This window comes from Catharus ustulatus, chromosome 24 (genome assembly GCF_009819885.2).
Source record: "Catharus ustulatus isolate bCatUst1 chromosome 24, bCatUst1.pri.v2, whole genome shotgun sequence".
Taxonomy (NCBI): Eukaryota; Metazoa; Chordata; class Aves; order Passeriformes; family Turdidae; genus Catharus; species Catharus ustulatus.
In genome coordinates, this window is record NC_046244.1 from 7260291 (window position 1) to 7282085 (window position 21795).

Consider the following 21795-nt stretch of genomic DNA (forward strand, 5'->3'; position numbering starts at 1 on the left):
AGCTTGGGGATGGGAAGAGCTCCAGGCTGGAGTGCTTACAGTGGCACCTTTCAGTTGTACCCTCTCCTCTTCCAAGTCTTTTTATAACTCTGAACCATCCTCCCCAGCAGAGCACCAGGCCCTGGCACCTCACATCCCAGCTGAATCCATCTCCAAAGCATCCAGGAAACCAAAACCATGAAACCAAATGAATTCCCCAGGCTGTGGCTGGAGTCTGCTTTTGGCAAGAGGTCTCAGTTTCACTGACTCCTTCCAAGAGATGCAGAAGGGAGCAGAGATGCAGGGCCCAAAAAAATCCATATTTATAAGTTTGTGTGTCTCATCCCCACAAAGCCAAACCTCCCAGGCTGTTTCTGACCAGCAAAGATATAATGATTAATTCATTAATTAATGACAAATGTCTGAGCACACCCACCTTGCCAAGTGTCCCCTGGCCCAGCTGGGAGCTGCAGAGCTGCAGGCACAGCTCCCATTGCCAGGCACCTTCCCTGCACTGTGCAGAAACACCAGCACTGCCCTGACAAACACAACTGGGTCACCAGGGGGGGATTCCCCCTCCTGCTTTGCCAGACAGAAAAGTCACTGGTTATTGTTCCTGCTCACAGAGCTGAGAGCTGAGCTGAGCTGCTCAGAGAGAGCTGAAGTGGAATTGGAACAGTGTGCCAAGCACTTCTCTGGGAAAGGAGGCACCAGAAATCCACCTGGGAATGAGAGGAGCTTCCTCCCCTGCCAGTGCCCACCTGCACCTCTGGAAATTCTGTTCCTCCAGGGTAAAGGTGCATTTAGTGATTTACCCCAAGCACAAACCCAAGGCTAACAGGGAATGTAAGGCAGGAATCACCACCCACAGAACTTCCCTGCTCTCAACACACAGCCAGGGCTTCTCCTGGCACTCCCAAAAACACCTGGAGGAACAGCTGGCACAGCACAGCTGCAGCCAGCTCACTTCTGACAGGGAGCAGGGGACACAGGGTGACCCTCAGGGAGAAATAACAACCCTGTGAGGTGATCCCAGACTGCTTTGGGCTGGAAAGGACCTTAAAGATCAGCTCATTCCAGCCCTGCTCCACCAACACACCCCAGTTCTGCTGCTCCTGCAAAGGAACCTTCCCAAATGTTGAACACAACCTCCTTTCAAATGGGAGCCACTGTCACCTCTGGCAGGGGAAACTGAGGCACTGGGGGCTCCTGCACACCTGGCCCAAGGTCCCACAGGGATTTCCCTCAGCTTGTGTCCCTGTGTGCTCCCCCCCCAGCAGGATTTCCCTCTCCTGCCAATCCAACTGTTGGGGGCTATCTGGGGAACCGGCCCAGGAGGAAAAGCAGTGTTTGATCCAGGAGCCACCTGCTGCCCTTCAGCCCCTGTTCCTGACCCTGCCAGCACCTTCCCTCCCTGTCCCCAAACCATGAACACCTAAATGAACACCTCCTTCAACCCTTGTCCCCAAACCATGAACACCTCCATGAACACCTCCATGAACACCTCCTTTAACCCCTGTTCCCAAACCATGAAAACCTCCATGAACACCTCCTGAACACCTCCATGAACACCTCCTCCCTCCCCTGTTCCCAAATCATGGAACACCTCCTGGCCCAGCCCAGCCCCTGTCCCCTTACCCACCAGCACCTTCCCTCCCTGTCCCCAAACCATGAACACCTCCATGAACACCTCCTGAACACCTCCTTTAACCCCTGTCCCCAAACCATGAACATCTCCATTAACACCTCCTCCCTCCCTGTCTCCAAACCATGAACACCTCCAGGAACATCTCCATGAACACTTTCATGAACACCTCCTTTAACCCCTGTCCCCAAATCATGAACATCTCCATGAACATCTCCATGAACACTTTCATTAACACCTCCTTCAATCCCTGTCCCCAAACCATGAACACCTCCTGAACACCTCCAGGAATACTTCCATGAACACCTCCTTTAACCCCTGTTCCCAAACCATGAAAACCTCCATGAACACCTCCTGAAACCTCCATGAACACCTCCAGGAACACCTCCTCCCTCCCCTGTCCCCAAATCATGGAACATCTGGCCCAGCCCCTGTCCCCTTACCCACCAGCAGCTTCCCTCCCTGTCCCCAAACCACGAACACCTCCATGAACACCTCCTGAACACCTCCTTCCCCCCGACCCCAAACCATGAACACCTCCAGGAACATCTCCATTAAAACCTCCATGAACACTTCCATGAACACCTCCATTAACCCCTGTCCCCAAATCATGAACATTTCCACGAACACCTCCTGAACACTTCCATTAACACCTCCAATAACCCCTGTCCCCAAACCATGAACACCTCCATGAACACCTCCTGAACACCTCCATGAACACCTCCAATAACCCCTGTCCCCAAACCATGAACACCTCCATGAACACCTTCATGAACACTTCCATGAGCACCTCCATGAACACCTCCTCCCTCCTGTCCCCAAACCATGAACACCTCCTGAACACCTCCTCCCTCCCTGTCCCCAAACCACACAACTCCCCTGGCCCAGCCTCTCCGTGCCCCCAGCACCTGCCAGCCAGTGCCAAACCAACCCCTCTGGGTCTGATCTGATCTCATGGTGAGTGTGCCCCTCCTGCCAGCAGCACTCCCCATGAGCAGCTCCTCCCTCCCCTGGCCGCTTTTCCAGCAGCCCCAGGGCTGGCCTGGCTCCTCTCCAGCCCACACAGCGCTGGGGAAGCGCTCCTGAGGCTCCTCCATCCCTGCATTCCTCCCAGGTCTGCTCGGGGCCGGGATTTATGGGCTGGGTTAGCCAAAGTACACGCTGTGGGAGAGAGGCTTGCAGGGCTGGCCGGGCCCTCCACAGCGCAGCGGGGACAGGAGGGAACCCAGACGGGATCTCCCGGGCTCTGAACGGGGGAAACTGCACTCAGAAATGCAGGCACACATCACACACTGCTGGCACTGCAGCCCACCCGAAAAAGCCAAGGAAAGTGGAAATAGCAGAGCCTTCCACTGCTCATCCCCTCTGCATCCCCCTCCAGCCCTGTCAGCAACGCACACAGCTTTAATTTAATTTCCCTGCGAAGTTCTTGATTGCAGAGGGAATGGCTCGTGGCACAGAGCAAGATAAATGAGCTAGAATTTCCTGGGGGTGGGGGGATATCAGCTTTCCAGCACTCCCAGCAGTGGGAGAGGCAAGCTCTGGCTCTTTTCCTCAACAAAGAAAACTTCTCTTTCTGCTCCACCTCAGAGCATTTCTTCTCTCTCGTTATCTGGGGATGCTACAGAATGCAAATTTAAACACCTGAACTTGCTGTGTGCCCAAGAACAGGTGAGAGTGGCATCTCCAACAGGACTGGGACCATTCCAGCCTGGCAGTGCTCCCCTGGCTGTGGATGCAGCTCTGCACAGGCACAGATTCCTCCCTTTCCACACATCCAGAGTGTGGCAGGACATCCCCAGCACCTGCACAACCCCCAGAGGAGACGGTCTCACCTTGCCCAGGTAAATCAGCTCTGCCCAGCCCCGGGCATGCTCCCCTCTCCCATGGAATTACACAATCCTGAAGTTTGGAAAACCCTTCCAAAACCACCGAGTCCACCCCGACACTGCGGTCACCACCCAGCCGTGTCCCCAGCGCCACATCCCCACACTTTGTGACACTCCCAGGGCACGGTGCCTCCCCCAGCGCCCATGCCAGCCCCGGTACCTGTCGGGGAAGTGGCTGTCCCTGTGCTGGGGCAGGCCCTGCTTCCTGCGCTGGCTGGACGAGTTGCTGGCCGAGGGGATGTGCGCTTCCATCGCGCCCGGGGTCCGCGCCGCCGCCGCCGCCGCCACCTCCTGCCGCGCCCGGAGCAGATCTGGGGACAGCGAGGGCAGCGGTGAGCCAGGGAGCAAGGAGGAAGGAGGAAGGATGAGCGATGAGGGATGAAGGATGAAGGATGAGCGATGAGGAGCTGCTGCTGCCCAGCACCCCCCAGCCGGCCGGACAGACAGACAGACACAGACACACAAACGGACACACACACACACACACACACACACAGACGGACACACACAGACAGACGGACGGACACACAGACACACACACAGACGGACACACGGACACACAGACACACCCACCCACACAGACGGACAGACACACACACACAGACGGACAGACAGACACACCCACCCACACAGACGGACAGACACACACACACAGACGGACAGACAGACACACACAGACGGACAGACGGACGGACACACACAAGACAGACAGACACAGACACACACACACTCAGACACACGGACACACACACACACACAGACAGACGGACACACACACACACACAGACACACACAGACAGACGGACACACGGACAGACAGACACACCCACAGACACACACACATACACAGACGGACGGACACACAGACACACACAGACACACCGACAGACGGACACACACACACACACAGAGACAGACAGACGGACGGACACACAGACACACAGAGACAGACACACACACACAGACAGACGGACACACACACACAGACGGACACACACAAGACAGACAGACACACACACACTCAAACACACACACACACAGACACGGACAGACGGACACACGGACAGAGACACACACACACACACACAGAGACAGACAGACGGACACACGGACACACACACACACACACAGACGGACACACGGACAGAGGGACACACAGACACACACTCACACACAGACACACAGACGGACACACGGACAGAGGCAGCGCCGCTCCGGAGCCGCTCGCTCTCCCCGCGGGCGACAAGCGCTGCCCCGGGGCCGCTCCCGGCCGCTCCCGCAGCCCCCGGGCGACAGCGGCTCCTCTGTCCCCGCTCCCGCGGCCACCCCCGGGGCCACCTCGGGGCCAGCCCCGGCCAGGGGCGGCTCTGGGGCGGCGGCAGCCCCGGTTCTCCGGCAGCCCCGGTTCTCTCTCCGGCAGCCCCGGCTCTCCGGCGGCCCGAGCGGCTCCGGGCTCGATCCGCCCCCGCCGCCCCGCGAGTTTGGCAGCGGAGGAAATTGTGCAACTCCGGCAGGGGTTGGATTTGCTGTTTAATTGCCTTCCTGCCGCAGGGAGGGAGGGAAGGAGCGGGAAGGGAAGGGAAGGGAGGGAAGGGTGGAAGGAGGGATGGAGGGATGCGAGCAGAGCGGGAGGAGAGGGAGGCATCCCCCAAACTCCAACTCCCTCTCCCGGCCGGAGCCGCGCTGGCTCCTGCCCCGCTGGCTGTGCCCCCGTGCCTGCAAGGGAAGGACAGGGAAGGGCCGGGCCCGGAGCAATGGGGAGGGGGGCAGGAGGGGACCCCGCTCCCGGACAGCTGCGGGTCACAGGGAAACACAGCCCTGGTTCAGCCTGCACAACATGGGACCTGTGTCACCTGGGCAGTGTCACGCGGGCAGTGACAGCCCTGCACACCCGGGCAGTGACAGCCCTGCAGGGACACCTGGGCAGTGACAGCCCTGCACACCCGGGCAGTGTCACCTGTGCAGTGACACCTGGGCAGTGACACCCGCACATCTGGGCAGTGTCACCTGGGCAGTGACACCTGAGCAGTGTCACCTGGGCAGTGACATCCCTGCAGTGACACCCGGGCAGTGACACCCGGGCAGTGATAGCCCTGCAGTGACACCTGTGTCACCTGGGCAGTGACAGCCGGGCAGTGACAACCCTGCAGTGTCACCTGTGCAGTGACACCTGGGCAGTGACACTTGCACAGCCAGGCAGTGACAGCCCTGCAGGGACACCTGGGCAGTGACAGCCCTGCACACCCGGGCAGTGACACCCCTGGAGTGACACCTGGGCAGTGACAGCCCTGCAGTGACACCAGTGTCACCTGGGCAGTGACACCCGTGCAGTGACACCCCTGGAGTGACACCCGGGCAGTGACACCCGGGCAGTGACACCTGTGTCACCTGGGCAGTGACACCCCTGGAGTGACACCCGGGCAGTGACACCCGGGCAGTGACAGCCCTGCAGCGACACCTGTGTCACCTGGGCAGTGACACCCCTGCGGTGACACCCGGGCAGTGACAGCCCTGCAGTGTCACCTGGAGCCCCTGCAGGTGATGCAGGCACAGCCCAGGTGCCACCACCCTGGCCTCAGTGACAGTGACAGCTGTGCCAGGCGTGCTGAGGCGTCCCCAGGGGCTGTTTTCTCCCAGGAGTGCCTCAGTGCCGGTAAAGGTGTGAATTCCCCCTGCACACAGCTCCCATCCCACCCCAGAGCCTCTGCTGCCCTGCACAGGAAACATCCCCGCAGAGGAAACCTCGCTGACAGCATCACCCTGCCAAAGGAAACCAAAACCCAGCTGGGGAGAGCAGCACAGGCACATTCACCTCCCTGAGCACACCCTGGGCTCCAGCACTGCCCCTGCACCCTCACAGCCTCACAGCCACCTTCCCACCGCTGCTCTGAGGAGCCACACGGCTGCAGGAGCACTGCACAGCCCTGCCAATGCCACACACTTCCCATCTCCGTGCCCTCCTCCTCCCCACCAGGCTCTTTTCCTGGAGAATCTGGAAATTCTGGAGATCCCTACAGGCACCAAGATGTGCCCAGTCACAGCATCACACATTTTGGGGATGCTCAGGGCTGGGGTGACAGCATTCCCTGAGCTGCTATTCCTGCTGGCAGTGCCCCAATTTCTGGCCACGTTGCTGTCACTGTCCCCCAGCCCAGGGGACAAACACTGAAAGGACAATCCTGAACTGCACGAGCACGTCAGGAACAGCCAAACACCATCAGATCACAGAGAAAGCCGAGCCGGGAAGACCGTGCAACCTTGCCATGTTTATAAATTAATTATGTGAAAAGCCCAGGTCACTGCTGATTGCCACGGCGGCTGTAATTTAGAAGGCTGGCGTGCAGCCAGCTGCAGGAGCCGCATCGATCCCGAGTGACCGCAACACCCCCTGCTCTGCTCCCCTCCCTCCCCGCGCCCAGACCCCCCCGAGGAGCTGGTATTTACAATCCCACACTCTGACAGTTGGGAAATCAGATTGATTGACAGCGGGACGCTGGTGGATGGAGGTTCCAGGCACGGAGACAGACTGAATTCAGAATGTGGGATGAATGCCACTGGGAGAACGGGGGTGGAGGAGGGAGGAGGGGGGGCTGAAAAGCAATTAAAAAAAAGAGATTTCTAAATTATTAACATTTTTTAAATTATTAATGTTATTGGTGCCTCCGTGTGAGCCCGCAGATAAACTGCGCTTTGTACTGGCACTAATAATTTATAGCACGAGCAGAGCCCTGTGGTGTGGAGACAACCCAAAAATACACCAAGTTTTGTCTTGTCAGTGCTCCCCGAGCGAGTCTGGCTGGGCAGGCTCCTCATCCCCCCCTGCCCACCCCAAAACCCCCCCAACAGACTGGTGAGACAATTTAATCATCCCCAAAAACCACGTCAGGCTCTCACTTAATGAGCTCCCCTCGTTATTTGGGGGTGACCCAGCTGTCCCCAGCACATCCCAGTGTGAGGCAGCCCAAGCTCTGCTGGCTGAATATTCAGCACGTTCCAGTGCCACCCTTTTGTCCCTCGCTGTGTGTGCAGGGGCTCTGCAGCGCCTGGCACAGCCCAGCCCAGCTCCCCACGGGGCCCAGGGCAGCTTTGGGGGCCAGGGCAGCTTTGTGCTGGGCTTTTGCTGATAAGCAAATCCTTCCTCCACAGCAATCGCCTTCCTGCCCCCAGAGAAGCCAATCAAATCAAACAGAGTGGAAAAGAAGACAGCCTCTTCATTAACCTAACAAGGAGCCCTGGGGATTTACACTCCACACCAGAGATCCTCCTGCAGCTCTGGCTGCTGCTCTGCTCAGGGGCTCAGGCAGCCAGGGAGGGACGAGGCAGCCCTGCAGGGGCAGGGAGCACAGGGACAGAGCCTGGCACGGCTGTGCCCTCCAGCAGCAGCAAAAACCTCTGGTTTTGGCCACCTCCCTGTCCCTGGCTTGGCCTGCTGCAGCTGAGTTACTCCCTGGTGCAGCTGAGTTACTCCCTGAGCACCATGAGTTATCTCTGAGTGCCCTGAGTTACTCCCTGGTGCATCTGGGTTACTCCCTGGTGTAGCTGAGTTACCCCTGAGTGCCCTGAGTTACTCCCTGAATGTACTGAGTTACTCCCTGGTGCAGCTGAGTTATCTCTGAGTTACCTCTGAGTGCCCTGAGTTACTCCCAGAGTTCACTGAGTTACTCCCTGGTGTAGCTGAGTTACCTCTGAGTGCCCTGAGTTACTCCCTGAGTTATTTCTGAGTTATCTCTGAGTGCCCTGAGTTACTCCCTGAGTTCACTGAGTTACTCCCTGGTGCATCTGGGTTATCCTTGAGTGTGCTGAGTTACTCCCTGGTGCAGCTGAATTACTCCCTGAGTGTACTGAGTTACTCCCTGGTGCATCTGGGTTATCTCTGAGTGCCCTGAGTTACTCCCTGAGTAACCTCTGAGTTACCTCCCTCTCCCTTGGGACAGGACTCAGGACAGGGCAGGGCTTTGCTCGAGGGCAAGCTGAGCCAGTGCCAGCCAGGAATCAGCATCCACACACAGCCAAGGGGAGAGGCCTCCGAAAATGGAGAAAGGCTCTGCAGGATCCCCTGCAGCAGCACACGGATCCAGGGCATGACAAACACCAGCACTGCAGCCATGCACCCCTCAGTGCACACAGGGGACATCCCCAGAGCCATCCCAAATGAGTGCAGGGCTTGGGGACATCCTCAGAGCCATCCCAAATGAGTGCAGGGCTTGGGGATATCCCCAGAGCCATCCCAAATGGGTGCAGGGCTTGGGGACACCCCCAGAGCCACCCCAAATGAGCCCAGGGCTCAGGGACATCCCCAGAGCCATCCCAAATGAGTGCAGGGCTCAGGGACACCCCAGAGCCATCCCAAATGAGTGCAGGGCTCAGGGACACCCCAGAGCCATCCCAAATGAGTGCAGGGCTTGGGGACACCCCCAGAGCCACCCCAAATGAGCCCAGGGCTCAGGGACATCCCCAGAGCCATCCCAAATGAGTGCAGGGCTCAGGGACATCTCCCAAATGAGTGCAGAGCCTGGGGACATCTTCCAAATGAGCCCAGGGGTTGGGGACATCTCCCAAACCCATTCCCAATGGTTACAGGGCTCAGGGACATTTCCCAAACCCATCCCCAGTGGTTACAGGGCTCAGGGACATTTCCCAAACCCATCCCCAATGGTCACAGGGCTCAGGGACATTTCCCAAACTCATCCCCAATGGTTACAGAGCTCAGGGACATTTCCCAAACCCATCCTAACTGAGCCCAGAGCTCAGGGACATTTCCCAAAGCCATCCCCAATGGTCACACAGCTCAGGGACATTTCCCAAACCCATCCCCAATGGTTACAGGGCTCAGGAACATTTCCCAAACCCATCCTAACTGAGCCCAGAGCTCAGAGACATCTCCCAAACCCATCCCCATGGCAGCAGAGCTTGGGGACATCTCCCAAGCCCACCCCCGTGGTCACAGGGCTCAGGGACATTTCCCAAACCCATCCCCAATGGTTACAGAGCTCAGGGACATTTCCCAAGCCCACCCCAGTGGTTACACAGCTCAGGGACATTTCCCAAACCCATCCTAACTGAGCCCAGAGCTCAGGGACATTTCCCAAGCCCATCCCCAGTGGTTACAGGGCTCAGGGACATTTCCCAAACCCATCCCCAATGGTTACAGGGCTCAGGGACATTTCCCAAACCCATCCCCAATGGTTACAGGGTTTGGGGACATTTCCCAAGCCCACCCCCGTGGTTACAGGGTTTGGGGACATTTCCCACGCCCACCCCCGTGGCAGCAGAGCCCTGTCCCCCCAGGCCAGCCCTACCTCCGTGGCTGGGCACTGCCATGCTGTTGGCCAGCTGGTAGAGGCGCTGCTGCTGCTGCTCCTCGAAGGAGCCGTGCTCGTTCAGGGCTGACATCATGCGCCTGTAGTGCTCCTCCGGGGTCATCTGCGCCACCGCCTCCTCCAGCGCCGGCGTCTGGCACCTTTCTGGGGGCACACACACATCTCTGCTTGCCTTCTCCGTTCTCCACAGAAGGAGTGCAGGGACGGTGCACAAAGGGGGTAAAGGGACATCAGCACCCATTCCCACAGCTCTGTTGTCCCCATGGGTGTGACACACCGAGTTGTGCCACCAAATGTGTCCAGAGCGCCTGAAAGCTACTGAATCTCCACATTTACACACAGCAAAGTCCACAGCACCCAAAAAACCTCCCCAAGTTTTTTTTCCTTCCCTCTAAAGCACCAAGCTCTGCACTGTAACACAAAATCACCAGCAGGATCTGCACCCACCCAGGCACAGGGAGGGTGGGAGAGCTCCTGGAATCCTCAGCCCCTCGTCCCTGGGGATGGGAGTTCTGTGCTCAGCTCACACCTGAGCACACAGGCACAGCTTTCACCTTCCTGACTCTCACCTGAGCACTCAGAGGACACCCTGAAGTGAGAGATGCTCCAGCACCCAGGGGACAGGGCTGAGGACAGGGCTGAGCCCACCCAGGGGACAATGCTGACAGACAGGGGACAATGCTGAGTCCACCCAGGGGACAGGGCTGACACCCAGGGGACAATGCTGACAGACAGGGGACAGGGCTGAGGACACCCAGGGGACACTGCTGACAGACAGGGGACAATGCTGAGCCCTCCCAGGGGACAGGGCTGACACCCAGGGACAGGGCTGAACACACCCAGGGGACAATGCTGACACCCAGGGGACAATGCTGACATTCAGGGGACAATGCTGACACCCAGGGGACAATGCTGAGCCCACCCAGGGGACAGGGCTGAGCCCACCCAGGGGACAGGGCTGAGCCCACCCAGGGGACAGGGCTGACACCCAGGGGACAGGGCTGACACCCAGGGGACAGGGCTGAGGACAGGGCTGAGGACACCCAGGGGACAATGCTGACAGACAGGGGACAATGCTGAGCCCCCCCAGGGGACAGGGCTGACACCCAGGGACAGGGCTGAGCACACCCAGGGGACAGGGCTGAGCCCACCCAGGGGACAATACTGACACCCAGGGGACAATGCTGACACCCAGGGGACAGGGCTGACACCCAGGGGACAATGCTGACATCCAGGGGACAGGGCTGAGCCCACCCAGGGGACAATGATGAGCCCACCTAGGGGACAATACTGACACCCAGGGGACAATGCTGACACCCAGGGGACAGGGCTGACACTCAGGGGACAATGCTGACACCCAGGGGACAGGGCTGAGCCCACCTAAGGGACAGTGCTGAGCACACCCAGGGGACAATGCTGACATTCAGGGGACAATGCTGAGCACACCCAGGGGACAATGCTGAGCCCACCCAGGGGACAGGGCTGACACCCAGGGGACAATGCTGAGGACACCCAGAGGACGGGGCTGAGCCCACCTAAGGGATAGTGCTGAGTCCACCCAGGGGACAATGGTGACACCCAGGGGACAATGGTGACACCCAGGGGACAATGCTGACACCCATCCCAGGGTGTCACACCTCTGGCCAGCCCTCAGAGGGCCAGCTCAGAGCAGGTTCTTTGCCAGCTGCACCCTGAGCCCACCCTGCTCTCCCCCCCGGTTGTTCCCGGAATGATGTGGGCAGCGAGGTGCTGCCGCTCCGGGGGCAGGAGGGATCCCAGCCTGGCAGGCAGGGAGTGAAAACCGCAGGGGTTTGGTGTTTACTGTAAGCACAGCTCTCAGTAATTACCGCGCTCCGCCTCGGCTGCTCCAGCACCGCTTTATCTCGGATCTTTCCCACAGGCAAAGCCTTTTCATTACTCGGGAACTCCCAGCACGGCGTGGGCAGGCTCAGGGGCGGGGGTGGCAGCGCAGGGACCACCGCGGGTGACAGGACCACCCTCCCGAGGGTCCCTGCAGCCCCCCTGTGCCCTGGCACAGCCCCGGGGGTGGCACCGGGCACGGGCACTGGGGATGTGCGGGAGGGGTCTGGGAATGGGGCACGGGGGGCACGGGGGTCCCGGCAGGGAGGGGAGAGTGGGACAGACAGACAGACAGACACGGGGCTGGGGCAGGACAGACAGACAGACAGACACGGGGGCTGTGCTATAGGGCAGGACAGACAGACAGACAGACACGGGGGTTGGGCCATGGGGCAGGACAGACAGACAGACACGGGGGTTGGGCCATGGGGCAGGACAGACAGACAGACAGACACGGGGCTGTGCCATAGGGCAGGACAGACAGACAGACACGGGGGTTGGGGCAGGACAGACAGACAGACATGGGGCCTGTGCCATGGGGCAGGACAGACAGACAGACACGGGGGTTGGGGCAGGACAGACAGACAGACACGGGGCTGTGCCATGGGGCAGGACAGACAGACAGACACGGGGCTGTGCCATGGGGCAGGACAGACAGACAGACACGGGGGTTGGGGCAGGACAGACAGACAGACACGGGGCTGTGCCATGGGGCAGGACAGACAGACAGACATGGGGGTTGGGCCATAGGACAGACAGACAGACACGGGGCTGTGCTATAGGGCAGGACAGACAGACAGACACGGGGGCTGTGCCATAGGGCAGGACAGACAGACACGGGGGCTGTGCCATGGGGCAGGACAGACAGACAGACAGACACGGGGGCTGGGGCAGGACAGACAGACAGACAGACACGGGGGCTGGGGCAGGACAGACAGACAGACACGGGGCTGTGCCATGGGGCAGGACAGACAGACAGACACGGGGCTGTGCTATGGGGCAGGACAGACAGACAGACACAGGGGCTGTGCTATGGGGCAGGACAGACAGACAGACACGGGGGCTGTGCCATAGGGCAGGACAGACAGACAGACAGACACGGGGCTGTGCTATAGGGCAGGACAGACAGACACGGGGGCTGTGCTATAGGGCAGGACAGACAGACAGACACGGGGGCTGTGCCATAGGGCAGGACAGACAGACAGACAGACACGGGGGCTGCTGCTGCCTTTGTCTGACTCCCAGCCCAGCACAGGGGCTCTGGGGGTGCAACTTGCACAGATTGTACTGAAACCACCCCCTCCCCAAAATACAGGGGGGAATCATCATCATCACCATCACCATCATAATCTCATCATCATCATCATCATCATCCCAATAATAATAAAATACAGCAACAATAAAATAGAACAACAATCATATATAATATAAAAATAAATAACGATGAATAACAAGTAATGGTAATGATAATGACAATAATAACGATAGCAACTACAGTAATTATGATGATAATAATAATAATAATAATAATAATAGTAGTAGAGTCTGAGCTGCACAACATCTCACCACCGAAGGGTTGCATGCCTGGCTCCCCAGTGCCACAGGGAAATGTTTTTGGCTCAGCTCAGCTCAGCCCTCCAGCAGGCAGGGCTCTGGCCAGCACAGCTCAGGGGCTGTCCCTGCAGCTCAGGGTGCCCCGGTGACACACATCTGTCCCTGCAGCTCAGGGTGCCCCAGTGACACACATCTGCCTCCCCACACTGCCCTGGTCCCCCAGTGACACACATCTGCCTCCCCACACTGCCCTGGTCCCCCAGTGACACACATCTGCCTCCCCACACTGCCCTGGGTCCCCAGTGACACACATCTGCCTCCCCACACTGCCCTGGGTCCCCATCCCCAAAACCAGACCCCAAAGGCAGGGGCTGCTCCCTCAGTCCCACCTCAGAGCTGCAGGACACCCATGGGAGCAGCAGGGGAGGGAGGACAGGGCAGAATTCCCGTCCAGGTCTCCTTGCCAGCAGGATTCCCTCCTCCTCCTCCTCCTCCTCCCCCAGGGATGCAGGAGCTCACGGTTTCAGTTCCCTCCTGATGCTCTTACCCAAAGGTCTAAGGAGGAAAGCCACAGACTGATTTAGAAAAACACCGATTTTTTTTTTTTTTTCCCCCCCCACAGCTGTGTCATTAGAGCAAAAAAAGGGAGGGGGGAGGGGATTTAATAACACTTAATTACCATAAACTCTATCGGATCAGCCGCAGAGCAGATTTCAGGTGCACGGAGGGGAGGGGGAACGGGGGCGGCCAGGGGAGCCTGAGAGGAAGGAGGAATCCAGGGAAAGGCTGGATTTCCACGCTTAAAACTTGGAAGATTTCACATGACTCAGCCAGCAGTAATTCCAGCTTTGCTGGAGCTTTGCTGTCTGCTTTTGTCATTACCAGGGGTAATGCGGGAGACTGATCTCGCCAAATCTCCTGCAGCCGCCAGGTGTGAAATGGACTCTGGCACAGCAGAGCCGAGCAGAGCCAGGCCAGGCATCTGCTGGGCCCTCTGCAGAGCCAGCACATCCCCCTGAGCACCCAGCCTGGCTCTCCCACCTCCCAGCCCTGCACAGACCCAAGGACATCTCTCTGCTGCTCCACCACCTTTCCTCAGGCTCGTCCTCCCTGGAGCACCCAGCCTGTCCATCCTCCCCTCCCAGGGCAAGGGTTCCTTTATTCAGCCCCAGTCTGAGCTCCAGGAGCTGCAGCAAACCCAGCCCAGAGCCCAGGCCAGGCCTTGGGCAGCAGCTTTAGGGGTTTTTCTTGCCTGTGCCCATTCCTCCCACGCTGGGTTTGGGGGCAGTGATGCTGTCAGCAAGAACAGGGCCAAAACCTCATTGTTCCCTTGGCCTAAGCCAGCAGCAGATGGACATGCCCCAAAGGAGAGGGACAGACAGACAGACAGAGCTGGGTCTGGATTGCTCAGCTGCAGCTCAGCCCCAGTTCAGGCTCCTCCAGGGACGCAGCGAGGTTTTGGTTTGGTTTAAACACTCACAACAGCAAGGAGCAGCCTGTGAGCTCATCCCCACCCCAGGACCATTCCCTACGTGTGTTTTCCAGCACTCCCTCCAGCCTTTCCAATCTCCCCAGGCTCCCAGCAGAATGATTTGTCAGCTGCTCAAACAGGAACCCAAACGCTCTTCCCGATTTTCCCTTCCCGCCGCGCTCCAGCCGCGCTCCAGGGCGTGGGGAAGGAGCTCCCAGCCAGGCAGCACTGAGGGCTTCACTGGGGAATCATCTCCCCCAGGCCTGGCTCCTATTGAGGAATCATCTCCCCCTTCCCTGCCAGTCCAACCCTGGTTCATGTTTGGGAATCATCTCCCCTGCCCTGGTTCCTATTGAGGAATCATCTCCCCCAGCCCTGTCTATTTGGGAATCATCTTCCCTTCCCTGCCAGCCCAGCCTTGGCTCCTATTGAGGAATCATCTCCCCCATCCCTGTCTATTTGGGAATTATCTCCCCATCCCTGTCTCTTTGGGAATCATCCCCCAGCCCTGTCTGTTTGGGAATCATCCCCCCAGCCCTGTCTCTCTGGGAATCATCCCCCAGCCCTGTCTCTTTGGGAATCATCCCCTCATCCCTGTCTATTTGGGAATCATCTCCCCAGCCCTGGAATCATGTTTGGGAATTATCTCCCCAGCCCTGACTCCCAGTGCAGAATCATCTCCCCCAGCCCTGTCTATTTGGGAATCATCTCCCCCTCCCCTGCCAGCCCAACCCTGGCTCCTATTTGGGAATCATCTCCCCAGCCCTGGTTCCTATTGAGGAATCATCTCCCCCAGCCCTGTCTATTTGGGAATCATCTCCCCAGCTCTGCTAGGCCAGCCCTGGCTCCTACTGAGGAATCATCCCCCAGCCCTGTCTATTTGGGAATCATCCCCCCAGCCCTGTCTCTTTGGGAATCATCTCCCCAGCCCTGTCTCTTTGGGAATCATCCCCCCAGCCCTGTCTATTTGGGAATCATCCCCCCAGCCCTGTCTCTTTGGGAATCATCTCCCCAGCCCTGTCTATTTGGGAATCATCCCCCCAGCCCTGTCTATTTGGGAATCATCCCCCAGCCCTGTCTCTCTGGGAATCATCCCCCAGCCCTGGCAGCCCAGCCCAGCCGCTCCCATCGCACAGGAACGTTCTGCTCTGTTTGACAGCAGCCCCGTTTCCTCGCAGGCTTTTGATCTGCGGAGCGAGCTCTGGGGAGGGGGCAGGGAGGGAGGGAAGGAGCTGCTTCCCTCTGCAAGGGTTTCCAGCCCTACAGGTGTTTTTTCGCTCAGCCAGGGAGCAGCAGTGATTTCCTCGGCTGCCTCTGCTCCTCTCGCCCCGGCAGGAGCGGCCACGGCAGCGCCAGCGGAGCCACGGGGTCACTCTGCCCTTCCAAGGGTTCCTCTTCCAAGGGTTCCCATCCCAAGGGGTCCCCTTCCATGGGCTGCCCTTCCCTTCCAAAGGCTCCCCTTCCAAGGGCTCCTCTTCCCTCCCCTTCCAAGGGCTCCTCGTCCCTTCCAAGGGCTCCCCTTCCAAGGGCTGCTCTTCCAAAGGATCCCCTTCCCTCCCCTTCCAAGGGCTCCCCTTCCAAGGGCTCCCCTTCCCTCCCCTTCCAAGAGCTCCCATCCCAAAGCCTCCTCCAGAGCCAGCCCAGCTGTGCCCGAGCCAGAGCTGCTCCCTGGGCCAGTTTGGAATGGAGAGGGGCAGATCCTGGGTCAGTTTGGGATGGAGAAGGGCAGCAGATCCTGGCTCAGTATGGGATGGAGAGGTCAGACCCTGCCTGGGTCAATCTGGGATGGAGAGAGGCAGACACTGCTTGGATCAGTATGGGATGGAGTGGGTCAGACCCTGCCTGGATCAGGGCAGGATGGAGGGGTCAGACCCTGCCTGGATCACTCTGGGATGGAGGGGTCAGACCCTGCCTGGGTCACCCCAGGATGGAGGGGTCAGACCCTGCCTGGGTCAGTGCAGGATTGGGGGGCCAGACCCTGCCTGGGTCAGTGCAGGATGGAGGGGTCAGACCCTGCCTGGATCACTCTGGGATGGAGAGGTCAGACCCTGCCTGGCTCTCTCCAGGATGGAGGGGTCAGACCCTGCCTGGGTCAGTGCAGGATGGAGAGGGGCAGACACTGCTTGGATCACCCCAGGATGGAGGGGTCAGACCCTGCCTGGATCACCCCAGGATGGAGGGATCAGTCCCTGCCTGGATCACTCTGGGATGGAGGGATCAGTCCCTGCCTGGCTCTCTCCAGGATGGAGGGGTCAGACCCTGCCTGGGTCAGTCTGGGATGGAGGGGGGCAGATCTGGGATGGAGGGGTCAGACCCTGCCTGGATCAGCAGCACACGTGGGGCTGATGGGATCCTGAATTCCAGCCAGCCCTTCCTTCCCTTCCCACTCCCAAATCCCAAAGTGCACTCCCAAAGCCCCACACTGCCCAGCACTCCCCCAAATCCCCCAAAATCTCTCAGCTCTGTCACTGCTGGGGGTTGGGACACAAACCCTGGGGGCAGCCCCTCCTGTCACCCCCTTGTCACACCACAAACCAGCCCCAAAGCACAGAAACCCCAGCCAATGTTCCAAGGGAATTCCAGCATCAGCACAGCCTGAAATTCCTGCCCAGCTCTGGAGGGACCAGGGGCTCCCTAAGGATTTAATAAAAACCAGAGGGAGATCAGCAGAGGGCCCAGCTCCAAAATTCCATTCTGTCTCAGCTCAAAGTGGGAGTAGAAAATAAAACTTTACTGGGAACCCCTCTGTTAAAAATCTGGGGGAATCCCTGAAACTTTGGGAGGCAAGGAGCAGGATTTAGGTCCTGAGCGCTGCCTGCAAAGCCAAGGGCTCCTCCCTGCCCTCAGCCCACAGAAAAGGGGGGAGGCCAAAGGAAAGGAACAGAAAATCACTGATCCCAATGTTCCCATGCCAAAAACATCCACCTGAGCCAGCCCAGGCACTTCTTAGGATGAATCCAAAGGCAATCCCTTGGTTAAAGTTCAGCCCATTCCAGGCAGGCCATGCAGGTTCTGCTCCCTGCACTCAGTTCTCAACCACAGACTTGGAATTATGAGGGGTACAACCTCAGCAGGGACAGAAAAATATAAAATATTAAAAAATATAAAATATAAAAAAATATTTTAAAAATAGAAAATATTTTAAAAATATAAATATAAAATATAAAATAAATATAAAATGTGTCCCAGGAGCCTCACATCTGACAGAACAAATCTGGAAGCATCACCTGGAACTCACCTGCACAGCCACCAGAAACAATTCAGGGATAACAGGAATAGAGGAGATGGGGACAAAAAATCAAGGAGAACATAAGGAGGAGCAGTTTAAAGGGTCCCCAGTAAAATCTGAGGCACTGCTGCTGTTCTGGAAGAGTTCACAGGCAGGAGAGGGTTACATCAGAGAGAGGATTTAGTATTTTCCATAGAGTGCCAGCAGCACTCAGCATCCTCTCAGAGAATTGTGCCTTCAGAGCATCATTTGGGCACAGGGAGGGCAGAAACAGGAAATTCTGTGAAATCAGGGGGCAGGACAGGTGCCCACAATGCATCTTTACACAGCAGAATATAAAGGATGTGCTTTAAAAGGACAAACTGCTGCAAGATTCCCTGGGTTGGGAATCCAGCCTGGAGCCCCAGAGCAGGACCCAGCCTCACCCAGCCTGGGCTCTCAGGGTGCAGCTCAGCCCAGGATGGAGCTGGGAATCACTGACAGTAATTAGGCTGATATTAACAACAAAGCCTTGAATAAACGGCCTGCAAAACCTCATTTACCCAACCTGCAGACAAACTCATTAACTGCAGGCTCCATTACCCAGCCCACTCTGCCAGTCGTAAAGAAAGTTTAAAAATCATGTTTGTAGGGAAGAAATGGAAGGCAAATCAAGAGATTTAAAAAAAAATAAACACCAAAAAAAAACCCAACAGAGCAAACCCTAAATAAAGAAACCTTCTGCAGATTCCATCTCTATAGGAACGGTGCCATAAATGCATAAGAGAAAACTCAGCAGCCCCGTTCTCCCTGCCAGGCTCCTTTTTTCCCTTTAAAGGAGCAGATGCCAGCACCACAAGCCCGTGTGCACCTCTCACATCCAACATCTCATCAAGACATTCTGCCTGAAAAAGTAGGAACACCCCTAAAACCCACCTCGAAGGCTGCAGCCTGCTTTTTTTTTTTTTTTTTTTTTTTTTTTTTTTTTTTTAATCAACAAGCAATTACTGTAATTAAGAGGCAATCCCTGTGTGGCAGATAAAGGAAAAAGCAGAGCCCTGGTCGCCTCCTGCTGCACCCCAGTGCCAGACACAGCTCCCAGCCCTCCCTCCCTCATTCCAATCAAGTTCCACTCAGGGAAAAGGAGAGGAAAAAAGGGGATGGGGGAGGGAGAAGCAGCACTTACCCTTTGGGGACTCACTTCGGGCTTTCTTGCTCTCTAAAGGACACTCACTGCTGCTGGTGGGAGAACATACTCTTCTCTTGCCTAAAATTTCATCTGGGAGAGAGAGCAGAGAGCTGGGTGTCAGAGAGGCTGCACTTCCCTCCGTGCAGAGACACTTTGGGATTTTGCTGCTCTCCCTCACACACACACAGCCACACACACACACACTGATATTGCAAGCAGAGGGAGGAAAAAAAAAAAAAAATGAAAGTAAGAAAAATCATCATCTTGAGAGGCTCGATCTGCTTTCCTAATCAGGCAGCCCAAAAGCACATAATGACTATTCATACTCTGATCAATGCAACGCTTCCCAGCCATAAATCCTGAATCCAGTTGATTTCCTTACTGAGTTTCATCGTTTGCTCTGGTGCCTTTTGTCCCCCCGGTGTTTCCACTCCTTTCATGCCCTGATGCAAAGCAACTGGGGGAGAGGAAGGGGAGGAAAAAAACAACACAGGAAAAAAAAAAAAAAAAAAAAAAGCACAACAGATCTCTGAATCTTCCTACCACAGTATCTCTGTCTCTCTCTCTCTCTGTCTCTCTCTCTCTCAGTCTCTCCCCCTCCCTCCCCCCTCCTCCTTCAAAACCTCAAGGTCCTCAGCAATCTTCCCCCTCTGGATTGCACGGAAACACTCAAGCCTTTTGCATTACTGCAGCACCAAATCTCTAATACACAATTACAGCGTCCCCGAGCAGATTCCAGATCAATATCCTCCCCTAATAACGCTGGGGAAACTGAAAGCATGATGGTGCATATGGGCAGGAAGGAAGAGCCTGTTTGTCACTGCGAGCATCAAATCCTCATCTATCAAGGGCTTGTTAAAGATGCAGCATCTTAAAAGAAAAAAAAAAAATATAATAATAAAAAAAAAAGGCAAACAAGCAGCAGATTTGAGTGAGGATGGATTGGGTCTGTGAGCCCAAACACAGCCAGGCTGCTGAGGGCAGGTTCCAAACCCTTGTTCCTGTTTTTAACAACAACAGGATTGCTGTTCCAGGGGACATTTCCAGGCAGGAAGCATCCCCTGCACCCAGGATCACCACCCAGCACTGAGCAGCCGTGGCTGGGATTTACCAGGGGATCAGAGCACAGGGCTGAGCAGAGCAGCCCAGCAGGTGCCTTTGCACAAGGAGCTCCAGGTGGAATTTCAGGGCTTTCCAAAAGCTGCCCCAGACTCAGCCTGCCACGACCCTAGCACCAAATCCCCAACAAAACTAGCACAGGGGGATGTGAGCAGAGCCCAGAACCACAGAAACACAAGAGAACAGAGGGAACTGGGATGGGCAGGGGAGGAGAGCAGCACCAGTGACAGTGCTGGAGTTATCTGAGCACTCCTCATCCCCAGAGCTGCCTCAGCCTGGGATGCAGGGATTCCTCACTGCTCCTGGGCAGCCTGGACATGCAGAGATTCCTCACTGCTCCTGGGCATCCTGGGATGCAGGGATTCCTCTCTGCTCATCCTGTCCATGCAGGGATTCCTCACTGCTCCTGGGCATTCTGGCCATGCAGGGATTCCTCACTCCTGGTTCATCCTGTCCATGTGGGAATTCCTCACTGCTCATCCTGTCCATGCAGGGATCCCTCACTGCTCCTGGTTCATCCTGTCCATGCAGGGATCCCTCACTGCTCATCCTGTCCATGCAGGGATCCCTCATTCCTGCCTCATCCTGTCCATGCAGGGATTCCTCACTGTTCATCCTGTCCATGCAGGGATTCCTCACTGCTCATCCTGTCCATGCAGAGATTCCTCACTGCTCATCCTGTCCATGCAGGAATCTCTTCACTCCTGGTTCATCCTGTCCATGCAGAGATTCCTCACTGCTCATCCTGTCCATGCAGAGATTCCTCACTGCTCATCCTGTCCATGCAGGAATCTCTTCACTCCTGGTTCATCCTGTCCATGCAGAGATTCCTCACTGCTCATCCTGTCCATGCAGAGATTCCTCACTGCTCATCCTGTCCATGCAGGAATCTCTTCACTCCTGGTTCATCCTGTCCATGCAGAGATTCCTCACTGCTCATCCTGTCCATGCAGAGATTCCTCACTGCTCATCCTGGCCATGCAGGGATTCCTCTCTGCTCATCCTGTCCATGCAGGGATTCCTCACTGCTCCTGGGCATCCTGTCCATGCAGGGATTCTTCATTCCTGGTTCATCCTGTTCAGGCAGGAACCTCCTCCCTCCTCCTGCCTCAGTTTCCCCTTCCCACACCCCCCAGCTCTCAGTCCCTGAGCAGGGAGCTCCCCCCCTCCCCTCCTGCACTGCTCCATCCTTCCCACTCATTTTTCCTGGTCCTGCCCCCCCTCCGTGCTCGTGTTTGCTGCTCCCAGGGCTGCTCTGAGCCAGGTTTGTGCCTTTGGAACATCTCGAGTGCCCCAGGAGCCCAGCAGGGCTGCAGCAGAGATCTCCATGGAAAAGAGCTGCTGACAAGCACGGGCTCCATGTGACAGCTCCTGGAATGGGAGCTGGGAAGATTCCTGGGTTTCACAGCTCTGCCAAGGCACCTCGCTCCCACCCCCGGGCCCATCTGCCAGCAGAGCCTGCTGGGGCCCTGCTCTTCCCAGATATTCTCTGATATTCCCAGATATTCTCAGATATTCACAGATATTCTCAAATATTCCCAGACATTCTCAAATATTCACA

General features: G+C 57.1%; 1 protein-coding gene across 7 annotated transcripts in view; it reads right to left on the minus strand.

The window, feature by feature from the left end:
- SAMD11 (sterile alpha motif domain containing 11) overlaps positions 1–21795 on the minus strand; it is a 103796-nt gene that overhangs the window by 22573 nt on the left and 59428 nt on the right. For all 7 annotated transcript variants that reach the window (XR_004420031.2, XR_006163107.1, XR_006163106.1 and 4 more), the window contains exons 6-8: positions 19113–19205; positions 9813–9977; positions 3674–3824 (exon numbers count right to left, since the gene is read on the minus strand). Coding sequence is in view for 4 of the 7 variants with exons in the window: in XM_033079479.2 (XP_032935370.1) it covers positions 3674–3824; positions 9813–9977; positions 19113–19205 (409 nt within the window). In the remaining 3 variants the exon portion in view is untranslated. The remainder of the gene's footprint in view (positions 1–3673; positions 3825–9812; positions 9978–19112; positions 19206–21795) is intronic.